We start from the raw sequence: 21,843 nt of genomic DNA on the forward strand, positions 1-21,843 counted from the left end.
CCAGCCATGATGGTGTCCAATGTTGGGTTGATAAAAAGTTGCTTGAGGAATAAAAACTATCCTGGTTTTTCACCTTCCTCTGATCCGACACAGTGTTAAGCAAACCGATTAATTTGTAAAATTATAACAGTGAGTGATTTAAAGAGGTGAACTTGTACTATCTAGCTAGCCGTCATGATTCTGAAATGCACTGGGCTCTGTCTCAACTTTTACATGTATATATACTGTACATACTGATGCAGCATCATTTGCGGGTGTGTAATTATACTCCCTTGTCAAAAAAAACCCCACTCCTAACATGAATGTAATGGGCCTAAAAAAAGTTGAGGGTTCAGTGTTTAATGACATTTGTTCCCATCAGATGAAACAATCATGAGTAGTTGTTGCTCACATAGACAAACATGACATACAGAATCATGAAACTTTTGAATCATGTTCAGATTTCTACTCACCCTGTTTTAACCATAAGATCAATAAACATTGATGTTCAATGAAGGAATTCAATGGACAGATTCACATTATCACATTGGTTTCTAGTTACTACCACTAGCACCAATGTAAACCAAAATTTTGTCCCTTATGAGGTGCATCTAGACCCTATGAGATGGGGGGGGGTATTTTTATGACTGGCAGTATAATATACAACATGCACATATTCACACTTCCGTTTGCTTTAATATGAACTTGTACTTGGAAAATGGAAATCATTGGTGACGATATGTTGACTGGAAGTTATACTGGGAAAAAAAAAATTGGCTATTGCACATGTCACACTTCCATTTGTGTAAATGTACTAAATGTAGGCCCTAATATGGACTTGTACTTGTGGCTAAAAAGGATATAAACTCTGATGTGTGTTGATGTGTAGCTATAAAGTTTATACTGAAAGAAATTAAATTGACTATTGTATAATATACAATGTGCGATCGCTATAACATGTGATCTATGCCATAAATGAAGAAATTTACATAAATTATAATAGCCAAGAGGCACTTGCTAATTGTCTGAGAGCAAGCACAATATAATGTCCAAATGATTATGATAGGGTTCAAAATTCCTAGTTATTAGGACTAGCTAAAGCCCAAAATGGAACGATCAAAAGATAATTAACATCTTTAAGATTGAGTTTTGACACAGAATGCAACCACACACTTTGAAGTGTGCCAGGTGCATATGGAAATAATCTGGAGGTACACTTACTTTGCCCTCCATGACCAACATGCAAACATGTTTACCTCAGGGGCTGTGCAATAATTATGAGCTCCCCCGGGGGGTAAAATTTTCAAACGGCTCGCCAAAAATTGCTCCCCCCCCTCTCGGCCCGCCAAAAAATCTTTGCCCCCCCCTTGAACATGCCAAATTTTTGGGATCCCAATTTCCAAACCTTAAATGGTCTCTATGTATGTTGGGAGCACAGCGAGCAGGAAAATTAGCATATTTAAGCGTTTCCGACTGTTTTCCAAAGCCTTTTGTGTGCCAAAATTGCTTGCCCCCCCTCTCAGCTCACCAAAAATTTCTTGCCCCCAATTTTACCCTCCCGAGGGCTCATAATTATTACACAGCCCCTCATTGACCGAGGTAAACAAACTTTAAACACAATCCTAGTAAAGAGAAACTTGTATGGTTTTAGAGGAAACCAAACTTGAAATAATCACATCTGTTTATGCACAATGAATTTGACTTTATGGACTTCCTGTTGAATGCATATCTACAGGTGAATAAACTTTAAATGCAATCACAGTAAAGACAAGTATAGTGTGCTTTTAAAACATTGAGCCTGAGCATGTTGTCACATGGGTTTTTTTAGTGGTGAAGGGCACAAGCTGTTCAGAAGAGAGATAGATACAATTTTGGTCAAATTTTAATTTTGATATTCACAAACTTATGAAATAATAAATACTAGTGACTACTGTCAGGAAGGTTTGCGAGTGTATTTTAAAATTTCTTTGTTGTCCTACAAGCAAAGCAAACTTGCCTGATACAAGTGTTAATTGGGACATATGTATTATGTAAAACATTGCAAATGCAAAATCACTGCATTCATCTCACACACTACACCTCTCAAAATTTGTGCGGTGTTTTACCAAGCGTTTGTTAAAAACGAACCAACATAAAGACAGTGGTACTGCTTCATGAGCTGGCTTCGCCACTAAAAATCTCTCAATGCTCATTTTTTCCCCAAATAATTTGTTAAGGTTGGTCTTAACCCTGGAATTAAGGAAACTTTCAGGCCTCATAACTCAACTGCTAAATTGTTGGTCTAAAGTATATAAAAGTATACATATTTAGAATGGCAAAGACTTGATATTCATCTGTGAGGTCAAATTTGGGCCAAAATGCTCATTTGTGGCTCAAAATCCCCCCAACAAACGTTTTTTTGGCCCACTTCATTTTCATTAAATGTAACAAAAAAATTCTTTGGCCAAAAATGTTTTTTTTATTAATTTCTAAAAACTAGATAAAAATATCTAAGAGAAAGAAGTGGACCAAAAAAACTTTTTTGGGGATTTTGGGCCACAAATGAGCATTTTGGCCCAAATTTGATCTCACAGATGAATTTATTGAAGTCTTTGCCATTCTAAATTATGTATACTTTTATATACTTTACACCAACCATTTAGCAGTTATGAGGCCCGAAAGTTTGCATAATTACATGGTTAAGACCAACCTTAAGTGTTTCATATGCTTTTTTCTACGTTGCTTTTCTTAGCTTTTCTTATAAAGCATTTGTTGCATGTTTGTACTCTCTTGTCCCCAGGTCATTGAGCCCAACATGGTGTCCGGCAGCGAGACGATCGCCAGCATCCCTGTTAAGCTGAGTGTCCGGTCTATCTTCAGTAAATACAACATTTTCCCGGTCAGCGACATCAACTTTGGACCGGTGTTGGTCAATCAGCGCAAACACTGCACGTTCATTGTAGAGAATAAGGGAGAGTTTGACTTCAAGTACAATATTAACAGGATGATGAAAGATGCGCAACAGCAGCCGCTTATGAGAGGAAGAGCGTAAGTGTGACCTTTGACCTTTTATATGGGGGTGGATTCATTTAATACTATCCAATTATCTGTTCCAACTTCGATGACACCTCTGTCACTTTCAAAGAGTGACTTGATGAGACAGGTGCCCTGTTCAATTCTTAACAAACCAATACTGTGTTGGTTTTTCTTCCAAATTTTTTCGGGACAGTAGTGTTTAATATAAATTTATTTTCTTTAAAGGTGTCTTTGATATAATATACTTTTCTCGCAACTTTAAATGTCATTGTTAAATAATTCACTCTCTTGAAATAATTTCTCTTGAATAATCTTGATTAATTTCATACATTACGTTTCACTACCTGAAGAGAATTGATCAAAAACTGAATTCCCTCCTGAGGTTGGTATCTGTCAATGAGTTGACTACATCACCAGGCTGTCATTATAGCTAGAGGCAGTATATGACACACATGGGTCAATGAGTTCCATAAAAATGACCTTGTGTGAAATTTAGCTCCCAGGATGTGAGTTTTGCCTGAGGCAATTTGTGGTTAAATGTTGATCCCTCACTACAAGAGTTATTACCGTCGATTTGGTTGAAAAAGGAGGTGAGACATGATCAAATCTCTCCAGGTAACAAAACATAATGTAACATTCAAGGAAGTCATTATAGCGTTTTGAATTAATTCAACACAGTGCATCCAGGACTACTTCCAAACAAGGTTCTCTACTTCTAAGGTAAAGTTGATATCCGAGTGAAGCGCATGCTGCACTGATATATGTATTTGGAGCAAAATTCTGCACACACAGCACATATAGGATTATGCTACTGAAAGACAGAGATACAAAAATGACCCAGGCATGACCTTAGTTCTTTTTACGTGATTATCAGGAAGAGCATTCGGACACTGCTATTTTTCACACTGATGTGGCAGTGACGTCAACGCATTGAGGCAGCTGGTTTGCGTGTGCATCTTTGGGGCATCTTTATGCGCATGCGGGTTTATGCCAACGTTTTGAGCATCCGCTATCTAATGAAATGCGCATTGACGTCACTGCCACATCAGGGTGAAAATGGTATAGGTCTAGCTTGATTCAGTAGATTTGCTGAAAACAGTGCATGGCTGATGTGTGGCACAAGGCATTTTTGTTATCTTTGACTTTCATATTAAGCACATGGTTTCATCCGCCATCATAGACATCTCAACAGATGAGATCATGGAATACAATGGGCTATCCATTTGAAATCCACACTACCCCTGTGGAAGATTAAGCTAAAGTCTGCCACAGAGGGAGTATGAGTTTTAAATAGAATAGACAATAGGGTAACTTCCATTTAAATCACTCATTCCTATTGTGGAAATTAAAGGTAAATCCATTATTCAGGGGGGGGCTATGGGTTTTAAAATAATCAACTCTAGCCAATTCCATTTGAAAAACACTCTCCCTCTGTGGAAGGCTTTTCTTAAATCTTCCACAGGGGTATGGCAGATTTCAAATGGAATAGCCCAATTTAATCTTTCCCTTGAAAAATCCATAAAACAAAAAAGATTCAACTTGTGTTTCAAAAGTAATTTCAAAATAGATGTAGGTGAGTTCATACATACTATCTTTCTCATGGTTGCCTCAAAATACTTGTCCATTCATATGATGGTCAGTTAATGCCATAATGTGTGATTTGCTTCACAGCGATGCGCTCAATTTAACTCGGATTTCTACTTTTTGCATAATTAAAATGCCCAGCGGTGTACTAAAATACCACGTAAAAGACTTAGCCTGAAGTGCTTTAATAACAGTAAAATTTAACTTTTTATATTAAAACCGGGTCGACGATCCATCGATCGACTGCTTGCTAACATCTCTCGTGGATGTCAGCTCATGTGTACACACGTCGAGCGCGATGCCCAGTGTAGTATTACAGGTTACGATCGACGAGCGTAGTACACGCATTGTAGGCCTTGGATATGAAATCGCAATTTTCTTCGTTATACTTCATTTTGTTTGGCTCGAAATTAAAAGGGGATAATGTGATCAGTATGAAAACAAACATTTAAATACGAATCTATTCTTTATGCAAATCACACATTATTGCTTTCAGCAGTTAGCTGAGACCATGTTACCTGCTGCATTCTTGATCTGGTGCTTGCCACACCTTTGATTTGAAGAGTGTGGCAAACATGCAGTTTGTTTTTTGAAGATTACGCTGGTTCTCATCAGTTGGTGACTGCATCACAGAAGCCATAATTCCATTTTAGTGTCCATGCACATCAAACCCATAGTTTACTACATTATATCGCATATTTGAGTTACAGGGCCTTCCTCCTTTGCACATAGCACTACTCTATATTGTTAATTGTAATATTGGTCCAAACACTTGCACCATTTCTGCATGGTGTTTTGACAGTTTGTTTGTATGCACAGTGTTGCCTGCAATTAAATTGATAACAATTGTTGTCACAATTTGTTTTTAAATTGATCTAAATTGGGATATCAGTATGAATAAACATTGGTTCCCTTCCAGTGTGGTAGTGATGTCAATGCTTATTTGCGGTTGCGCTGCAAGCGTGCAGACAAACCAACCATGTAGTCACTTGCGCGATAAACTTTACACGCACAATTTGATACTGCAGCCAGCGAAATACGCACATACATCACTACCGAACTTGAGGTGAACCAAATTACAGATATAGATTTTTCAAAATGTATAATATCGTTTTGAATTTGGCGGATGGCCGAATCCGGATTCAGCTTTTGGTAAATTCATTTTATGCATGCATTACTTTTGAATTTGAGAACAAGGGATCAATACTTTGCCTATAGAGGGCAGCATGTCGTCTTTTTAACAGTTATCGTCATTGATGCACCGTTAGCTCACCCTGTATACCGCCCTCTTTTGAATACTTATATGCTGTTATCATCTGATCTCCATTAAAAAATTGATATGCTGCCCTCTATTATGTACAGCATTGATCCCTTGCTCTCAAATTCAAAAGTAATGCATGCGCAAAATGAATTTACCAAAAGACGAATCTGGATTCGGCCGTCTGCCAAATTCATAACGATATATATTAGATGGTTTGGGTTATGAAGAAATTGCTCAAATGCCTTCCGATAAAGATATGTACACAATTTTCCCAAAGCTATAAGAAGTTGATGTGAATTTGCTGTTTTTCAATGACAAATGGCACTAATTTTGATTTGCTTTTTTTTTTTCCTTTAAAAACCCACTACTTCTCACATTTTGGATGATCATATGTGTATGGTTTTATTGCACAAAATGCTAACTGCTACACCAATTCACCATAAAGAAGGGAGAAGGGGTAACACTTGTTACTCACCTTTGTTTTGTTGCTCAAAATGCACTCTTGTATAATTCAGATTCAGATTTATTATCTGTTCACTCATTACATGATACAAAGAATAATTAAGAATAAAAGAATATATTATAATACAATGATGAGTGAAGGAAATATGGCATCTATCTGATGTAGCAGGTTGGTAGGAGAGAGAAGACGACATGAACAACCACCTGACATGTCCAACCGATTGACTTAAGTGACTGCCTTTTGAGGAGAGCGAGAGCAATCGCTCTCTACTGCTCTCCATAAATCTGATATAGGAGAGTGATTTTTAGCTCTCCTTAGTTGACCATTCTCTCCTTAAGTTCCATTGTAAATGCTCTAAATAGCTCTCTTTGAAGGCTCCAGAAGAGCTATTTAATGCTCTCCTGCAAATTCCAAAAGACAGTCCCTGTCAGACATGCCCATCAATAACATAATATATATTATGTTGAACATTACAACAGAAAGGAAAAATTAAACTGTACATATTGAAGTACTAATGCCCAAATTATTGTTTATTGTCCAGAATATGTTAAAGTAATAGCCATTTAAAGCAACCAAGCCAGGTTCACTAGATTTCAATCATTATGTTCTTTAGTTTCTGCACGCATTTCATAAGTTGGCAATAAAAGTGGGCATAGTCGTTTTTCCACATTGAACATTATCAAATTTGTCACTCATTGCACTATACATACTTTCTTTCCCCTTGAATTTGGTAGTGATGTCATGACATTGGGGGGAAAATGTGCCTACCAATTACCCTTGTACACGTGTATACACTCTCAGTCACTCTGAGGTATAAGGTTAGCATGCAGTCCTAAAGAATACTTGGCAACTGGATCACTGCATAATTCGATACTGAGACCAGTAAAATATGCAGCTAAGTCACTGCCAAACTCAAGGTGAAATAGTTTAGTGTAAAAAAAAGTTGATGTAGCATAATGATTTACCCTATCTATAAAATGGATATTTATGTGTTGTTTCAACAGACCACCAGGTGGAAACAAGCGTAGTAAATCTCGCGATGGCTCCAGCTCAGGACGCTCTATTGCCAAACCAAAGAGGGCAGAGTCTATCAGGTATGTTGACTTTATTTTATTTCCCTCATCTCAATTCATTTGTATCATGTTAATTTTAAATTGCTATAGTCTCTCATGTATGAATGAAGTATATTGTGCATATAGGATTTCTGTATTTTATTTGGTAGATTTACATCAAATTCAGTGTAATGACCATCAGGTTTTTATATCATTAAAATGTAGATCTAAAGATGATCCGATTTGTGTCAAGATCCCTTGTGATAGGGTGCCATGTTTGTTTCAGGCACCTTACTGTATTGTGCCACATCTTTATGCACTCAAGTGCATGTGTTGACTTTTTTGTGAAGTTAAAAACCAGTTTTGATGATCAAAGATTTTGGTAATTCCGGTACTTAATATGTTGTGTTTAATTTGTGAACGCAGACTGGTGGAGGGAGAAAAAACATACACAAAGAACCACCAGTTCCCCACTATCATGAACAATTACATTTATATATACAATCATAGTGTGAACGCAGACTTTCCCCCGCAAGATTGATTATATTTCTCATTACTATTTCCATTGTTTTTAATTGTTTTACTAATCATCACTTCATGTCAGTGGAGACAGCGACACTAAGAGTGTTCCTAAAGCAAAGGAGAAGAAGAATAAGAAGTAGGATGATGTTAATCTGTAGAAGCTATGCTATGCTATGCTTGTATGTTGCAGCAAAGAATTTTATATTTTTTTGTGTTAAAAACACAATTTTTTTATGCCAACAATTACCGACCCTGTGTTTCCAGCAGTCAAGTTAGCTCAATTGGAAAGGCATTTAGGACTCCAGTGCATTGGTATTTAGCAATGTGTGCATGGTACAATCGCTATATTTGTTCTCTTGGTAAAATTGAGCTAACTTGAAATTCCCCTGGACTAACCGCATATTGTCTCAGAATATCTGTACCTGGGGAGCTAGCCCTGGCTGCGATGGTTAATCTAAATGTAGGCTGACAAGGGTTCTGTGTCACTAAGTGATGCCAAATATAGTTTGTATGTTGTGTCTTGGAACACAGGAGTTTGCAAATTCCTGTTAAGTGTGCTGAAGCTTGTGAGTTATGCCCAACTTCCATTTGTATATGGCTCAAAATATGCTAAGGTGTCATATTATAGCCATATATTTTGACATCTTTTTAAAAAAATAATAATTATAGAAATGGAATATTTGCTAGTTTAGTGGCAAGTTTAGGTAGTAAAGACATAGTATACACAATTTAAGTAAAATCCTTTCACTCTAAATAATAAAAAAAATAAAAAATAGCTGTAAAAATGCCTATTTTTACACTTTTATTTGTAACATGCCTAGAGACGCCTTTTTTCAACAGCTTTTAATTTTTTGTATGGATCCTTATAGAAATTCATGTGACCTGTTTCCCAAAATGGTGCAGTAAACCAATCAAAAAAACAGAAAGAGGCATTATGAATTATAAGTTAACAGATCAAAAAAGGATTTAAAAGTTTGCCTTCATGCGTGATGTTACTATTGTCTGTCAAACTTTTGATTGATTTTGAAGTCCCTCAGTTTTTTATAAACAAAGACTTGAAGCATAAACTAAAGGGTAAATCTATTGTAAATAACTTCATTTCTCCATATTATAATCTATTTAAATGTCTGTCAAATAGTAACATACGCAAGACGGTGCTGTAATTCCTGCTAAACTAGGGTGATACAGCTAATTATGCTACATGACATAGCATTTAGCTCCACCTAGCTTTGTGGCACTATCACTTTGTGAGGAGAAGCTTTTTGATGACACAATCCATTGTTAAGTGTTGTCTGTCAAACATTTGTATGCATAAGTAACATACATAAGATTTGTATGTGTCTGTCAAAAGTAACATACTATATACGTATAAAAAAATTAAAAATCACTTGATATTCACATTATGATGATAGTTTAGAGTTTATAAAAGTGTTTTAAAACATGTGATTTATAAACTGCATGTGATCTTTATTCAATTTCCCATCTTGAACTACTGTTTTTGCCAAATTATTATTCTGTATGTTACATTTGACAGACATCTTATGTATGTTATGGCTTGACAGACACACATATTTTATTTATAACAATTTATCCTCCTTATTGTAATATTTGGACACATTTTTTCCACAATCAGTTGCTGTAGGTCCTACACCTAAATAACCACAAAATACCTTATGTAATACTTTATAAATTTTTATTTGATTGCAGAAAATCATCAAAATTGTGTCTGTCAAATATAACGTATGCAAGGGCTAGAAAATTAAATTTGTGAAGTAAATGGTCTATAACTTATCTTTCTTTTAGTGTATTATGAACGATATATGTGCATACTATAATTTAAACCTGGTTGGAGACCAAAAGAAAAGAGCTGGAAAAATAATTGTGTGTTACACTTTTATGACACCTTAGCTTATTTTGAGCCATATTTGGTAACCCTTGCATCATGTAACCTAGTGCTGGGCAATCTAAAGTGCTTTATACAGACATTTTTTTAATTGTTCAAAGTTTGTTGACCTGCGTGCTGTTATCATAGGAGCATTTCCTGAGCATGGAGTACATATGAACAACACAGTTGTACATGGCAGTGGCATACTGGCCAAAATTTCCTGGGGGCTCTTGGATTAATAGAATAAAATAAAATGCTAAGTTGCATACAATGTAGATAGTTTTTGAGCATATGTTGAGATGGAATTGTGATTCTAGTAGCCTTCTCAAGGAAATCACGCCATACTTTATTTGCAGCATTCGCTATAATTTGGTTCACCTCAAGTTTGGTAGTGATGTTAATGCTACTCCGTGGTTGCGTTGCAAGCGTGGCAACAAAACGACCATGTACGCGTGCATGTACACACTTAGGGTGTTTAACTTTACGCGCGCAATTGATACTGCAGCACAGAAAATATGCACATACGTCACTACCAAACTTGAGATGAACCAAATTATAGGCATTTATGTAGCAAGAATACCCTAGTTTGTGATGTGTATTTGTGTTTCTTGTGATTTTAGTATCATAAATGCATAAAAATATTGTTACAACTGTATAACTGTTCATTACAAATGGCAATTTTTGCAAGGTTTTTATGTTTGTGCTTTCAACAGTTATTAGAATTTAAAAACCTTTTGAACCCATTAAATTTGATATATTAAGTTGTAAATAAAACCAAACACAAAACAAAAAACAGAAACCTTTGCATCATATGATTAGGCTATATGAGTACCCTCCAACCTCTTTTATGCAGCCATGATGAGGCTAAATATTAGCCGGATAAGTGTAAAATAGAGTTGTTAATAAAAGAGTTCTTAATAAAAGAGGTCTGGATAACAGAGGTTGGACTGTAACATGATTTTGCATTTCTAAGGCACCAGAAACAAATTTGTTTGATCTTTGGATCGACCTCCAATGCTGCTTCGATGCTTGTTATTAAGGGTAGACGAGGTATTGTGGTCGAAGCAACCTAAAAATCGATTTTCATTATCTATATCAATATATTATTGAAAATTAACGCTTTGATGTTTTGCAAAAGTTCATTCTACAAATCATATACTTTGCAAACTTGCTTAATTTATTGTTGTTAATGAGTTATGTACGTTTTACAAAAGTGTTGTTGTTTCAGCCCTCTTTACAACATAACTCAAGAACCGCAGCACCTATAAAAGTGTATCTGTGATATTTTAATTCTTCTACACGCTCACTATGAATTGAGCAATGCAGTTTTTGCCAAAAGCTCACTACCATTCGTAAAATGCTGTGAACTACCAAATCACAACAGTTTAAAATTATTAATAACCTTAATGAACTAACGACTAATTAAAAAGAACTAAAAGTATATTTATACTTTTCAATATCAATACAGGCAAATATTTATATGTTATCAGATTTAATAATGGTCAATTGATTAATTTCATAATTAATGAGGATCAACCAAGCATCGATGGTCGATCGGAAGATCAAACTAATTTGTTTCTATTGCCTAACCACCTTAAAGAATAAGATTAAAAGCAAGCAGAATTTGGCTAATGTAGGATTCTAACCAGCAACCTCTTGAATACAATAGTATAGAGGCCGTCAGCCTTTCGCCATCTTGTGGGTACATATGATCTGCGTGTTCATGCATTGAACGCTACGCGCAGGGCGCAGCTTGCCACACAGCTGTTATCACGCGTTGATGCAGCGATTTTGTTGTTCACGCATGCAGATCGAATGACCATCGCAGCGTGTACCCACAAGATGGCGGCATATGACGTCATGCTGACGGCCTCTATTCTACCATCAGCGTTATCCCATTCGATGGAAGCATCCATAAAAATAACTGACACATTGTTTATATTTTGTTCCAATTACACAGGCTATCAACAAGGTAGAGTATAGAACTCAACTATATAATTATCCCTGCATTTCATGAGGTTCAGCTTGCTGTAGAGAGTTGTGTCATTTTTCCTCTGTTACATTGTGCCGATGGGGGGGGGGATTCCTGCCATACATGTTTTCACTCTAAAGCATCAATATATTTGTTGAAATTGTGTATTTTCAACTCCACAGCATTTAATTTGACTTGTTTTTAGTTTGTTCCAAAATACCATATCAATGCTCAAGCATTAGTTCAGTTAACCGCCACTTTCAAAATTTTCATTCAAAGCCGTTCCTACAGAACCCCAGTTCATAAAATGGAAATAGAGGGTATTCAATACGACGTCACTCATGACAGAGTTATCCTCATCTGAATAAAATTATGTCCTCCAACACAGGGCAATTTGCATGATAATACAATAAAACAGGTGATAGGTATGAATGGTTGTGGAATCGATCTAGTGACCTGTCCTCCAACATGGCTTCCATTTCAATTGTTATACTGTTCCAGTTGGTTTATTGCATACACTCTATACCATTTCCTCCAAATCAATTCCACACGACTCATCTATTTGACCCAAATCAGTACTTTTATTTAGGAGACCATTTTATCTCCACAACAGTTCTTTGGGACTCCCCCATTTGCTATAAACCTGCCATATATTTATCTTTGTAAAGCATCAATTGTGTACTGTCATCCACTCCACGTTAAATTTACTCTATATTTATTTTTGTTCCAAATACCATATCTGTGCTCAGTCACCAGTTCAGTAAACCACCATTTTCAAAATATTCATTTAAAACAGTAGTGCTGGGCAACCTTGTAAAAATGTAACCCTCCCCAGAGGGTGTAAATTTTAATATGCTATCACTTGTAAGCTGGCAAATACTTTATATACCCTATTACAAATCATATCATTCCACATCAAGGAATTCAAAAGGAGAACATGCCTGCCATGTTGGCATATCACCAATAATGGATGTGGAAACAATATACCTCTATATCTTGTATCGCTTCAAGTTTGGTAGTGACGCCACTGCGCATTTTAGGTTGCGTATCCTTAAAACGTGTGCCCCGTTTTGTAGAATTGCAGCATAATACGCTTGCATGTAAAGACAGTTCAAACATGATCAGAATGCTCCTTAACCTGTACAGAAACGCATTTTGATGTCACTTCCAAACTCGGAAGTAACGTACGGTATAGATTATTTTGCTGTGCACCTGTGCTTTTGAACTTTTATTTCTAATGTGCACTCATCTAAGGCCCTGATAAATTGAAGTGCATTTTGCTCTGCTGATATCACACTATGGGTTATGTGTACACAACATTATAACTCACAAACTTTCTAGGATACCAAATATTGTTTGCTTTTGGCATCTGTGTGATGTGCACTATTTTGGCCCCTATGAGTGACATTCCAATATGGCAGCTTTTCCATTATCATGTGACTTGTATGTATACACATAGATGGCATTTCAAAGTCTTTCCTCTCAGTTTTAAATTCTTTTATTCTGCAGTCAGAAGAAGTGATTATGACTAATAACGATTCACCAGCACTTGGGTGTGGTTCTTTGTGGCACAGTTGGGTGTGGTTCTCATTTGGATCAAGTTTCCTCCCTGTTTATATTTTAGGCAAAAAAATGAAGTTTGTCTCAGAAGAAAGTGGGAAAACTTTTGTGACCAAATTTATTATTTTGTTTCTGATCACTGAGGAAAAAAGAAGAAGAAAAACTTAAAAACAAGAAGAAATGCACTAAAATTTGAACTTTAAAGCTATGTGATATGTGTATGGTCTTCTAGGACAAACTTTTCTTTTGACATTATTCTTTCAGGCTTGCATTGTTGTTGTTATCCTTGCATATTTGAATTTATATACCTCATAGATTCATGTCATCTGATTGGTTAAAAGTGCAGTCATTGAATTAGCTATACCTTCTTTTTTAAGAATTACGTAAAACTGCGCTAAAATTCCCGGGCAATAGTCTTTTAAAAGACTATTACCCGGGCATAGTCATTTTCACATCATCGGTGTGCATTCCGATCAAACTCTACGCGTGCGATGGCGTGTTTGCATTACGCATGCGGCGCCAACACGCTGCCTGCCAGTTGCGGTGACGCGATCAGTTACAAAAAACTTTCTTTGTAAATTTTGCCATGACCTATGAACAATAAAATAGGCCTTTTAACCAATCAGATGACAAAAATCTATATTAATGAGGTACATAAAACAAATATTGACTGCTTTATTGGGTCATGGTTAACATTATAGGCCCTTGTGACCTCAAAACCATGCTATGACCCTCGGCTGCGCCTGGGGTCATAGCATGGTTTTGAGATCCCCTTGGGCCTAGAATTTAACCATGACCCGAATAAAGCAGTCAATATTTGTATATTATGACCATCCACCACAAATGGACTGATAAGCCAGCAGAGCTTGTTTTGAGATATAATCCATTGAACCTCTCAAAACACAATAGAGACCGTCAGCCTTTTCCGCGGGATCCGCCATCTTGTGGGTACTGCCGTTCTGCATGTCATGCGTTAGACATTACGCCCCCGATTATGCGGAAGTCGCAGCGCATGACGCATCTCTTCAGTCAAGCATCAACACGGTGATCTTAACAACAAGGCATTCCGTACCCACAAGATGGCGGCATTGAAGTCACAATGACTACCTCTATAGAAAACAAAGGATTTCCCAACTTTTACTGATCTTACTACCTTGCAAGCAAGCAACAGTGGTCTCAATATATCAATTTAAAACTTATTTTATATTTTTATGTCCAATATCTCAAAAAGTGAAATTCTGACATTACAGTCAATTTGTGGTGGACGGTCACATATGTGTCTCTCTTTGTGTTTTGTCCTGTAAGGTTGAAGTATTTAATCTATCTCCTAAATTTAATTTTTTTTTGTTGCAGACAAGATATCGGTGGTGGAGGTGGTGGTGGTGGTAGCACCACTCGTCTGCAGCTGGGTATGTTCACTGTGTTCCCGGCTATTGGTTTGGTATCCCCTGGCAACCAGCAAGTGATTCAGGTGGAATGCCAGGCAGAAACTACAGGCAAAGGAGATGAGGTAAGTCCAGTGATGCCAATGTCGCATCGTAGATGTCAAATTGGGCTACTGGAATGAAGGTTGCTTGCTGGGCCTCAGAAAATCATGCCATGCCTTGACTAAAGTTGGGCTACTTTTGCAAGTGTCAGTCTGCGGCAGTAATTTAAACGTATTTTCCTCTTATTTTGCCAAGTTTTAAGGTTTTTGACAAGTTCCAAATTGCAATAACAGTACAAAATGTATGTTCTGCGACCACTTATTAATCTGTCAGCAATTACTTGTCCAATCAGTTGGGTGATTTGTAAATTAAAAATGTTCTACGTTTGGTAAAACTACCCAAATAACTGGTATTGGGTGATTTGTTTGGCATATATAGAGCACTTAAGAGGAGAGCGTGGCCTAGCGGTTAAGGCATAGGACTGTGAACCCAAGGGTCAAGGGTTCGAATCCCAGGTCCGGCTCTTTGTGTCCTTGAGCAAGACACTTCACTCTACTTGCTTAGTGCTTGGAGGGCACTTTAAGCTGTCGGTCCTGTACATGCATATTTTCTCACATTAATGTAGTGTGCACGTTAAAGAACGTCACAGAGCTATTCGAAAAGAGCAGGGATCATCCGGTCATGTTGACTGTACTTCAAAATACACTCATCTACTCTAGGTTCCAGAGTAAAAATAAGTACAGCTTGTCTGTACGCAGTGCGACAATACTCATACATATGAGGGAGGCACTTATAAGGAAGAAGAAGAATCCAGTAACACCAACATGAGGGGCTCAGGCTTTAGGGGGCCTGCAGATAAGAGACTCAAAAGCCAAAGTTTGCCTTTTTGGAGGACCATGTTGGTGGAAAAATTCTTTTTTTTTTTCATTAAAAAAATAGGACCATGAGTTTTCATCGCCCCCACCCCGGTAGGCCTGAGCCAGCTTGTGGCGGCCCTTATGGAATACTAGGAAGAAACTGACTTCTGGAAATGAAGCAACCAGGCAAAAAGATGTTATATATTATGATATTGCCATCTGTCTGTGTGACTAAACTTGTCACTTCATCTACAGTGTAGTATGAATGTCCTATATCTATTCTTCCATTCCAGGACCTTGCCATCGAGATCTCCGACCGTGACCCAGCAGACCACCCGCAAGGAATCCCCTACAAGATCCTTGCAGAAGCCTGCAGTCCCGGCATCAACATGACCGACCTCGGCTCTATCTTTGAAGAGCACCGTGTCGTCAAGAATCTCAGCGTGTTCTTGAATAACCATCAACTGGAGCTGGACGGAGGAGGAGTGTTTGGAGAGGATGAGAATAAGTTTATATTTGGACAGGTCCTGGTCGGCCGGAAAGCTAAGGCTAGGTTTAAGATCTCTAATGGAAATAAGGTACGTCAAGGCTGTTTTGGTTTGAAGGAGTGACTAGGGTGTGGTATATATTAGCAAAGTATATAGCTCAAGCTGTGTAGCTCTGGAATGTACTGGGAAAAGTTTGGGGTGTTGACAAAATTATATCGTAAAGTCATCTCACTTACTGACCCAAGGTTTTGGGGGCAGGTCACACTCCTTATGATTTTTAGACAAGAACAACAACACAGCTATCATCTGTTTTGAAAGGTGGCAAAAAGCATGTATTTAGAAAGTATTGTTATTAACTTTGTTGTTACAAATAGCTTTCCATTATCCCTCAATAAAGACATTTTATGCCTTTTAGGTGCTCCCTGTATGTTTCATGTGTCAAAAGTCAACCACCACTAATATTCTATGTCTCAATGAGAGTTGAGAGTGATGAAATATGCTCCTGTGTCTTCCTTAAGATCCAATGAGACAAAGTATAATTGTGACTACTTTCAATTTCACGTATTGAGCTATTCCAGTTGAAATCCATGCACCCCTTATGGAAGATATGAGCTTAATCTCCCACACAATTTCAAATAGGGTTACCTGAATGGGTGAAGTCTATACACCCTTTGTGGGAGATTAAAGTCATATCTTCTATAGAGGGCTTATGGATTTCAAAAGGAATAGACCGATAGAAAGCTAATGTCAGCCAACCCTAATGTTCTTATCTCGTCTCAATAGGTTGGCTGTGATGTGGTGTTCTCATGTAAACCAGTAAGCAGCAAGGCTTCAGCTAAACTGCAAGACATCTTTGATGTGGATCCAGTGCGTACATCTATCTCAGCTAATAGCCATGTCTATGCTACCGTCACTTTTGCTCCCCCATCAATGCAGGTAAGATTATCGTACATTTTCTAAAAAGACTGTGTGCCCTGAGCCAGTATTCTGTGTGCGCTTTGCTCCCATTTCAGGGTTTATATTAACAGCTCCTTATCCCTTTATAAGTAAATGGTATAGCAGATACTACGCAGTACCCCAGGCTTTATCCTGAGCGGGCCTATTGCATGGTAGGGGATTGATAGCTTCTGCTAAAAACATATGTGTATGCATGTGATAATTGACCTTAAAATATGAATGAGGATTGCTTGTTCCATCACAAGAAAAGCTGGGTGTCACTTATGGTATATGCAGTATGGTCAATAGGCTATTCCAGTTGAAATCCATATACCCCCAATGGAAGATATGACCTTAATCTCCTACACAGGGGTGTATATTTCACCCATTCAGGTAACCCCATTTGAAATTCACACTCCCTGTGTGGAAGATTAAGGTTGTGTCTTCCATTTGGAATTTTGGAATAGCCTAATTATATGGCATGTTAAATGAAGATTATACATCTCTTTTAAGGGATCTGGAATGAGCATTTTGAGCGTTTCGACAGTATTTTTTGTGGGACATATTGAATTGCATTCTGAATACGAAGAATGTCTTTCTGATATCAAATAATTTTCATTTTTTGAAATTGCACGATATAATACAAATTTTATGACAAATTATTAAAATTTGATATTTTGATATATAACAGTCCTCGAAGTAAATTTTTATAAATTTAATGATATATTCTTAAAGTGTATGTAGCTGGGAGGAAAAGCCGACGATCATTTGAAAATTTTGACTTTCATATTGAGATATGAATTTTTTTTTCCCAAAAGACCTAATTTTTTTTGGTGTTTGGGGAAAAAAATACATATCTTCAATACGAAAGGTCAAAATTTTCAATTGATGATTTAACCATTTGCCATAAAATGTGTATTACATTGCGAATTTCAAAAAAATCAAAATTATTTGATATCAGAAGGACATTCTTCATATTCAGAATGCAATTCGATATGTCTGATGTGCTCTAATGTCCCACAATAAATACTGTCCAAACGTTCATACCCCACCCCTTAAGACAACAATATTTCTGTGATTAGCTAATTTAGGAAACTATTTGACAGAATCGCATGCCATATTTTCCTATTTCTGTATTTTTCATCTATTGTAGACCTACCACGGAAGCTTTGAAGTAGCTCTAGAAGGACTCACAGGTCCCGCTTCCAAACAGAAGAACCTGTCTTTTGACGTCCAAGGAGAAGGCAACTTACCAAGGGTCTCTGTGATCAAACCATCTGTGCGCAACAAGAAGGGCACACCTATACTGTTGTTCTCTCGATTGTTACTGGGTCAGACACAGAGGATGCCACTAACTCTCAAGAACGAAGGCACTCTGCCAAGTAAAGTAAGTCAATGGGTCATTTCTGTTGTCATAATTGGTGAGAAAGCTAGTTACCAAGGGTCTCCGTCATCAAACCATCTGTGCGCAACAAGAAGGGCACACCTATACTGTTGTTCTCTCGATTGTTACTGGGTCAGACACAGAGGATGCCACTAACTCTCAAGAACGAAGGCACGCTGCCAAGTAAAGTAAGTCAATGGGTCATTTCTGTTGTCATAATTGGTGAGAAAGCTAGTTACCAAGGGTCTCCGTCATCAAACCATCTGTGCGCAACAAGAAGGGCACACCTATACTGTTGTTCTCTCGATTGTTACTGGGTCAGACACAGAGGATGCCACTAACTCTCAAGAACGAAGGCACGCTGCCAAGTAAAGTAAGTCAATGGGTCATTTCTGTTGTCATAATTGGTGAGAAAGCTAGTTACCAAGGGTCTCCGTCATCAAACCATCTGTGCGCAACAAGAAGGGCACACCTATACTGTTGTTCTCTCGATTGTTACTGGGTCAGACACAGAGGATGCCACTAACTCTCAAGAACGAAGGCACGCTGCCAAGTAAAGTAAGTCAATGGGTCATTTCTGTTGTCATAATTGGTGAGAAAGCTAGTTACCAAGGGTCTCCGTCATCAAACCATCTGTGCGCAACAAGAAGGGCACACCTATACTGTTGTTCTCTCGATTGTTACTGGGTCAGACACAGAGGATGCCACTAACTCTCAAGAACGAAGGCACGCTGCCAAGTAAAGTAAGTCAATGGGTCATTTCTGTTGTCATAATTGGTGAGAAAGCTAGTTACCAAGGGTCTCCGTCATCAAACCATCTGTGCGCAACAAGAAGGGCACACCTATACTGTTGTTCTCTCGATTGTTACTGGGTCAGACACAGAGGATGCCACTAACTCTCAAGAACGAAGGCACGCTGCCAAGTAAAGTAAGTCAATGGGTCATTTTCTGGTGTCAAATTTGGTGATCACACAAATCACCAAGATTCTTTGTGATCAAAAAGTCTGCCCGTAATCAGTAAAGCAAGTACCGTATTTCGTCAAATAAACGCCCCCGGGGGGGCATTACATTTTCCCAAGGGGGCGCGTTTATTAGAGGTCATTTTTAGCACGACAATTCCGTTAAAATCATTAGGTAAGCTTAAAAGTCACGCTAAAATGACGAACTATGAACTTTGACACTGACTTTTGGTTCACTTCCGTGTTCGATGCAGATTTTAGCCATTTATTGCTGCTATTATTGACCATGTGAGCAACTTGGTAAGCTTACTACACAAGATAGTGCATGGAAATATCGGCATTTTTCAAACATCTTGGTTGAAAAAAGTGGTGGGGGGCATTTATTTGAGGGGGGCGACTATTTGACGAAATACGGTATGTGGATCATTTTTTCTTGATCAGGAACCAAGTGTAATAGAAAGAAATTAGTTTGATGTTTCGATCGATCATCGATGCTTGGTCGATCCATAATATTTATGAAATCAATTAATTGAGTGACTGTATTGATATTGTCCAATATATATTTAGCATTTATTAATAACAAGCATCAAAGCAGCATCGACGGTCGATCCAAAGGTCGAACAAATTTGGTTCTGGTGCCAAAATGATGGGCATGAAAAGAGTGAACAAATTTGAAGCATGCACAGCACATGTATAATGTGACACAATCATGTGTATCATTCAAAATGGCAGGGGTTGTAAAATATGAAGAGTAGATATGTTATGTACATGTGCACGGTCTTCTCTTAATTACATACAAAAATATGAACAAAAATAATGGTAACGACAATAAATATATAGTTAAGATGGTTTACGCTTACAGGTGTAATAAGAATTAGCACTTTTCGAAGTATTTTAATATGTTACATTTTCCACTTTATAACACAGGTGGACATTGATGTGACAGACCCAAGCAGTGTGTTTGAAATCAGAAGCACTGCTAACACCAAACTCATCTTCCCTATGCAGAATGAATTACAACCATCATATGACAGTAAGTATGAACATAACAATATTAGGACTACTCATTCCATGAAGAGAAAAAATTGATTGATTAGTGGGTGGGTGCTTGAGTGAGTGAGTGATATAACGCCATGTTGGATGTCGCAGTGGCAGTTTCGAAGTGTGCGGGGTTTATACATACACATAGAATTGCTGGTTTGTCCATACGCTGGCGATGCAACCGCGTAAAATGCTTTGCCACTGCGACATCCAACAGGTGTTGCTGTCAACTTGAGTCTTGAAAGAGATTATTGTTATCGCTTTGAATCTGATATGGGGATCAGGTGATTGATTAATTCAAATTGACTGTCTGATTTTGGATTGATTGATTGATTGATTGATTGATTGATTGATTGATTGAGGAGGTAGAAAGAGAGGATGCAACTGATCTTGTTTGAAACTGATATGATATTTTGTGGCAGTCTGGTTACGCCACTGGTTCAGATTCTTTTCTGTGTTCATAACTATTTCAAACGTAACTCCATTTCCAGATGAGACTCCACCCAGGAGACCTCACACAGCCTCCATCATCGTAGGCGTTGGCGAGGAAGCCAGCTTTGAAGTGCTCTTCAAACCAAATTCAGCCATAAGATGTGAAGGCATGATACGTTGTACTGTGGTAGACAACCAGTATGAAGACCGTGTCATACAGCTGGTAGGGGAAGGGTACGAAGAAGAGATTACTTTGGAGAATATTCACAGCTTTTTAACGGAGGAATCTTTGGAGAATATGATGGGAGAGAAAGACGATTTGTCTGGTAAGATATAATTATATTCATTTTAGCATATGTTTTTAGCAAATTTTGTTTCATTCAGAGAGTGTACATTTGATTTATGTTTTTTATATGATTTCATGCATAATATGCCAAAGAAAATATGGTTAAAATATTTGTGTGGTAGACTTAGTTTATAAGGGAAAGATATCAATAACACTTCAATTCTTGGTTCGTCCATCAATATGATGATGACCATGACAACAGTCAAGAAGAAGTTTGGGATCTATGATAACACATATGAATAATGAGTCCAATCTGTGCATGGAACAGTCTGTTACAGATAGGACAAGAATGGTTGGGCAGAATATTCCTGAATGCTCTACTGTTGACTCTGGATTATGTTGCTGCCTATTTGCACCATCCACAAATACTGAGCCACAGGTCTCGTTCTTGAATAACACTTCAATAATACTCGATGAAAGTCAATGTAGAATTTTCCTAAAAAGGCTGCAATGGTGTATGCAAGTGCAACTGATTTGACAATAATGTTTAAGACTTTTAGCCAGGGTTGTTTGATTTAAATCACTCCAATTTGAATCACTTGATTTTTTTTTTAATCACTGATAAATCAACTTTTTTCATTTTTTGCCATTTTTGACAAATGTAAGTTAATTTCTTTCTTAAATTGACTGTTTTACTTCATTTCTGATGTTTCTACAACTTTTTAATACAATTAAAATAC

The 21,843-nt window shown here is 37.5% G+C and overlaps 1 protein-coding gene across 1 annotated transcript in view; it reads left to right on the top strand.

The window, feature by feature from the left end:
• LOC140144203 (hydrocephalus-inducing protein homolog) overlaps positions 1–21,843 on the top strand; it is a 189,746-nt gene that overhangs the window by 126,764 nt on the left and 41,139 nt on the right. Inside the window, 9 exon segments of the mRNA XM_072166023.1 lie at positions 2,759–3,006; positions 3,673–3,714; positions 7,307–7,396; positions 14,647–14,803; positions 15,871–16,155; positions 16,849–17,001; positions 18,155–18,388; positions 20,272–20,377; positions 20,877–21,143. Of these exon segments, the coding sequence (XP_072022124.1) occupies positions 2,759–3,006; positions 3,673–3,714; positions 7,307–7,396; positions 14,647–14,803; positions 15,871–16,155; positions 16,849–17,001; positions 18,155–18,388; positions 20,272–20,377; positions 20,877–21,143 (1,582 nt within the window).

Source organism: Amphiura filiformis, chromosome 2 (assembly GCF_039555335.1).
Source record: "Amphiura filiformis chromosome 2, Afil_fr2py, whole genome shotgun sequence".
NCBI lineage: Eukaryota > Metazoa > Echinodermata > Ophiuroidea > Amphilepidida > Amphiuridae > Amphiura > Amphiura filiformis.